Source organism: Alexandromys fortis, unplaced genomic scaffold, assembly GCF_014885135.2.
Source record: "Alexandromys fortis isolate MF-2015 unplaced genomic scaffold, M_Fortis_MF-2015_v1.1 scaffold_97, whole genome shotgun sequence".
NCBI lineage: Eukaryota > Metazoa > Chordata > Mammalia > Rodentia > Cricetidae > Alexandromys > Alexandromys fortis.
This window is the reverse complement of record NW_026067981.1, coordinates 2,828,496-2,834,495: the sequence shown is the minus strand read 5'-3', so window position 1 is coordinate 2,834,495 and position 6,000 is coordinate 2,828,496. Positions and strand designations below refer to the sequence as shown.

At 42.5% G+C, this 6,000-nt stretch overlaps 1 protein-coding gene across 7 annotated transcripts in view; it reads right to left on the bottom strand.

The window, feature by feature from the left end:
• Positions 1-6,000, bottom strand: part of Nme7 (NME/NM23 family member 7) — a 141,180-nt gene that overhangs the window by 36,967 nt on the left and 98,213 nt on the right. For all 7 annotated transcript variants that reach the window (XM_050158276.1, XM_050158274.1, XM_050158269.1 and 4 more), the window contains one exon: positions 5,237-5,344. In XM_050158276.1, the coding sequence (XP_050014233.1) occupies positions 5,237-5,344 (108 nt within the window). The remainder of the gene's footprint in view (positions 1-5,236; positions 5,345-6,000) is intronic.

Below are 6,000 nucleotides of genomic sequence, written 5' to 3'. Positions count from 1 at the left end.
TGTCTTGAAAAATAAATAAATAAATAAATCCTTAAAAAAAAAAAAAAAAAAAAAAGTAGAAAACATCTACTGATTTTCATGTTTGTTTTTCAACTATCAACACAAGATAGGGCTGCTTTTCCTGATGCTCCTGCAGCAGATTAGTGCCACCCTGTGCCGTCTGGACACCACTGCCAGCCAGTGAGCTTTGGGTAGGGCTGAATTCAGACAACTCAAAGGATAATTCATGCTGTTGGATACAAAACATCATTTTAAAACAAAATGAGGCTGATGCTGACGGGAAGTGATTTTTTTCCCCAGTGTCTTCACCGGCCTGTTTTTCTTTTTTTATGTCTAGGTCTGAGAAATCCCAAACTTGAGGACTTTAACCAAGAGCATGTAACAGTGGGAATGTGTGGTTTCTCTTTCTTAGGGCAGTGGCTGTCCCAAGTGTGAGTCCTGACGCATGAGCAACAAAGCCAGAAGAGAAGCTGTTAGCTGTGCAAGCTCTCAGGCTTGACCAGACCTAGCCAATCAGAGATGGAAGAGGAACATGGTTAACTGTTTCAAAAAAGCCTGCCAAGAGACTCCACACTCCCATACACTTTGAGAAGCTCCGCCTCACAACAGGCACAGGAGCTGAGACAATGTGTGGAGAGTCTTAACTGACCCTATAAGATTTTTTTTTTTCGTTCTATGGTTTGGTATCCACATTTTGTGGGTTTTCCATAGTTGCTAATGAAATTTGTTTTCAACAACATTTTCTACTGTCTCCATTGATTTTATAAGTGTCTGTATATCAATATACAGAGCAATCAATCACATTAACTATCATCTTTAAGCCATTCATCTTGTTCCTACTCACAATGGGAGAACTAATTTAAAACAAGTTAGCACCACGAATGTACTGAGAATCTGAAAGACTTACGGACCTACAGTTCTCTTTATGGGATTAGGCAATGCAACAGATGCTTCAATATTACATAATCAATGTTTATAGAAACTTCATGGAGAAAGAAGGCATTATGATTATTCAGAATAGGTTATCCCGACACTTTATTACTAGAATTTTATTACTAAAATTCAAACTCTAACCTATGCTAAGTGAGAGAAACACTTCATCACAGATGAAGATGGTAAGCCCTGAGCCACTTTGCACTCAGGGAAAGGGATTACCTCAGTTTGTTCCTTGGGCTGTCAGTTCAGCCTTCTTAAATGTCTTTGGGAAATCGCTGCTCCTGGACACACTAATGGCCACTTTCATTCCGGCTACCAAAATTTTTCCTGACTTAACTTCATAGTCATTGTTAGGAAAAATCATCCCCTACACACACACACACACACACACACACACACACACACACACACACCTGCTCTTTTTCTAGCAGTCCTATGACCAGCTCTTCTTACTATCCAGAATGCTCTATCCAGCACCGACATGACTGTGTTAACCTTCACAGAACCGTCACCTGGACCAGGGATGGCTTGGGATGAAGTCTGGAGGTCTTCACGTGACTTTACAATGCCCCCAGTGACTCTTCTGACTTTTGGCTTGTCACGTCCCACTTCCGGGCCAAAGCACCAGCCTGGCTAGACTATTTTTAGATCCTAAGAGAAAGCTGTTTGCTCTTGCCTTTGTACATCGTGTTCCCTCTTTGACAGTATACATGTAAGAATCACAACTCTGCTTCCTTCAGGACAGAAACTAAAGCTAAGGATAAATCACGGTGTCAGGCTATGGAGAGGCCTGTGCTAGCCACAGCCAGTAAACTTGGGCCAATCACAACAGCCACCTCCACTTATGTTTATTTCTGGCTGGTTCTTGAGTCACTGGAACAAGAATGTGTTCACAATGACTCGACTAAATTCAGAATTGCTTTCACCAACTGTTTATGATACAATATTTAAAGCCTCTTAAATTCCAGTTGGCAATCAAAGAGTGATATAACCACATTACAGGGCATTTGGAAATGAAGAACAGAGGGAAGGTGCATATTTCACTATAATATCGGACAATTAACACATTACTATTAGAGGGAGCAAGACTCTTGCAATCTGTTTACTGATGTTCTCAATGCAGTGTGTGTGTGTGGAGAGGTATAAATGTATATACACATGTGTGTGCAGTTGTGTGTGCCTGTGCACACATGTGGAAGCCCCAGGAGAATGTGGGGTATCCTCCCCTATGGCTCTCTTCCCTGACCCTTTAAGACAGGCTTTCTCACAGACCATAGAGCTTGCTGCTTTTTACGTAGGCTGGACACAACCCAGCCTCCCTTCTGTCCAGCACCGGGGTGACAGGCACAACAGGCACATGTGGCCACACACGGTTTTCACGTGGATACTAAGGACGCAGACTCAGGTCCTCATGCTTGTATGGGTGCCTTTACCACTAAGACAGCTCCGCAGTCCACACAGCAAGTGTCTAAGTTTTAAGTGATAAATATCTGAGTGGAAGGTGATTGACCTATGGTCTGGTGCACAGAATTCAGATATTCTCGAATATCCTACCACAGTCCATTCAGCAGCTTAGGGGATTTCAAGTGTTTTCTCCTTGATGGAGATAATAAGGCAAGAGGATCCTAGAACAGACTATGGAAGCAAAATGTAGAACTCGGTGTTTTCATCAATGAAGGCTGGGGAACACTAGATGATCCTGATGATCACCTATACCAGGGAAAGACTAGGACTGGCTTGGGTGGGCCAGGAAACAGTATACACAGGCTGCGTCACAATGAGGAATTAATGACTCCTTACACAAGTAACATACCATCAGCAAAACGAACTAGTCAGTGTCATGCTAGAAGATCATGGGAAAGCTACCTGGAAAAAAATTATGACAGCCAAAGAAATAAATGAATTAATTTGATTAGAATTTTTTTGTTATTTTCAAAGATTTCAAAGTCATGAAAGTTAATTGGAAAACCTGAGTTGCTGTGCCAGACTGAGAGAAACTCAGGGAAAAAAATAAAACAAACAAGTCTGACCCAAGTGCTTTCTGTTAAAAAAATTTTGAGACAACCGATGGATCTCAGAGTCTGAGACAGTAGTAATATTTAATTGCCAGGTTCTTAATCTGGATGCTCACTATGTGGCTATGTAGAGAAGGGTCTTTTATGTTAAAAACTGACATTAAAGTACTCAAGGAATATGGGACACAGTGGCAGCTCCCTTTCACACTTGCACAGAAACTTTCTGTGGTGATTGTACTTAACTTTTCTCAAAAACTGAATTTTCTTCATTTTAAAAACTGTATTATTTGTGTTTAACACAGTTTGCGTGTGAAGGTCAGAGGAAAACCTGCCAAAGTCAGGTCACCAGGCTTGGTGGCAAGCTAAGCCATCTTGCCAGAAAGTTTGAAGCAGGCTCTCAAGAAGTTGAGTCTTGGTATTAGCATCTTAAAAACTGCCGTGGTGAGTCCCACACAATCAGGGCCAGAGCGCATTGTTACAGAGTTCTCATTAAGAATAAAGGAGAAATACTACCAGCTTTTCATTCAGTGGATGAAACATTAGGCAAATTATTGCCCCGTTTTCTTTCAAAACTCATCTACTGAAGAACTTTTACAAGTAGGACCGTCTATCTCAGTGTGGTGGTGGATACCTTTAATCCCAGGACTTGGAAGAAAGAGGCAGGCAATTATCTGTGAATCTGAGGCCACCAGAGCTGCACACACAATACAATCTTGTCTAAAACAAACAAACAAACAAACAAACAAACAAAAAGCCAGCAGAGGGGGGTGTCATGCAGAAATGTGCACGCGCCAACAGACCCTGGGCTGCAATACCAGGAACAACGGTCCCCTTCAGACACTGTGCCATTTGACAGGGCAGGTACCACCATTTATCTTCAGTTCATAGAATGAGGAAACCTGGGTTCAGGGAGACAAGCAGTGTACCTGGAAGTTACTTGACTCCTAGTGGACCTTTTACAGCACAGGGAAGCACCATAGCACTCTGGACACACACACACACACACACACACACACACACACACACACGGATGAACAGTGTCAGCAACAACAAGGGCACTCTCTTAGTTACACACCCTGTGTCCAATTTAATGACCACAAACACCCATCATGCCAGCCTCTAATACTGGAGCCTTGCTGGCAATCGATTCAGTTGTATCCAAAGAAGCAGAATGTGGGGACAAGTTGTATGGAAAAGCCCCCAGGTTTTCAGTGACGGTTGCCGCATAGCTGCTGAACGTAGCAATCTGAGAGCCCCTTACACTTCAGCTCATCTGCGCTGGATGTCACCTCCTTAACCTGCCCATGGAAGAGATCCAGGCACTCTCTGGTGCCTCGCTGAGCTGACCGTTCTCACTAACGCTTTCTTCAGGACAGAAATTTCAGAGCATCGGCGTTGCAGCTAGCAGAGCATCAGAGAACATTGCCAGTGACGTCATTCTAGGACTTCTCTTGTTATAGATCCATGGCCAATGCTTCTACAACCACAGAGCTGGCTTTGTCATGACTAATAGAGGATGACAGACAACACAGTGCTCAGCTCTAAATGGGTGTTCATATTGTTCCTCTTCCTCCAAGGCTAAGGGATCACGGCAGCAGAGGGGCAAGAGAGAGCGTAAGAGTCAGAGGCAATGGTGACTACCATCGAACGCTGTTTTCTACACAGAACACGGCAGTTGCACACATCAGCAGTTGTGATAGCGTGCATAAGACTGGTGCAAGCTCAGGTCACACAATCCGTACTTGTAGGAAGGGGTCACACATCCTACTCCTAGCTAAAGAGACATTGATAACTCATAGCTTTTGGGAAAAGAAGAGCTGGTTTTCTTTACAGTGTGACTTCAATCATGTTCCAACAGATGGCCTCACACCCAGGAGCTTTTAGGCAGCACAAATTGAACTCCCTGTCTTTTTTTTTTTTTTTTTTTTTTTAATTTTGCTGTGATGTCTTTAAAAAGAGGGTATACAGTTGGGTGAGCAGAGAGGTAAGGACGGGTCTGGAAAGAGTTGGGATGGGGTTCAATGTGATCAAAATACATTATATAAAACTCAAAGAACTAACAAAATTTAATGATTTTAAGGAAGAAATTCTTTTGTGTTGCCCTCTGGATTCCCTAGGATCATGAGCACATACTTGGGTATATTTGATATTTATAATATAAAGTTACTGGATGGCCAAAACCCAGTGTAATCCCACACTATTAAGTGGTGTGACTTGTGCAAGAACAGCAGAGCTTACTAGTGAGTCTAAAGTGTAAGCGGGAGCCCCGCCCTGCTTGGTCTTACCTCCAGGAGGCCATCCTCTGGTAGATCTGTACAGTGAACAGCATTCTGCATCTTAGTTTTACCAAAGATTGCTCTGAGGGTCTCGGGACGTAAATGGCGGGCGATTTCCTATGAAATACACATACACATATAGGCTAAAGTTAGTAATAAGGTATTAATAAGAAAAAGCATTAGCTACATGAAAGTCTTAATTATTTTATTTTATAAAATCCAAGTTATACATTGAGGGTGCTAATCTTTCTTGGAAACAACATGAATATATGAAACTTCAGACCACTGAAAATTTTATATTAACCAGTATAAATTTTTTTAATATAAATATAAATAATATAAACATAAAAAATTAGTACTGAATTACTATATTTATTTATGGTGTGTGTGTGTGTGAGAGAGAGACAGAGACAGACAGAGACAGAGAAGGAAACCTGTATGTCAGTTTTTTCCTACCATGTGTGTCTCAGGGATTGAACTCAAGTTGGCAGCAGGTTCCTTTACCTGCCGAGTCATCTTTTCTGCCCTAGTGTGATGGTCTGAATTAAGAATGCCTCCTATGGGCTCATATATCTGAATGCTTAGTCACCAGGGAGCAGAACTATTTGAAAGGATTAGAAGGAGGAGGAGGTGTGGCCTTGTTGGAGGAAGTGTGTCACTGTGGGTGGGCTCATGCCAGACCCAGACCCTGTGCCCTCTCTGCTTATGGACCAGGATGTACTTCTTAGCTACTTCTCCCACACCACACCTGCCTGTTGCCGTGCTCCCTGCCA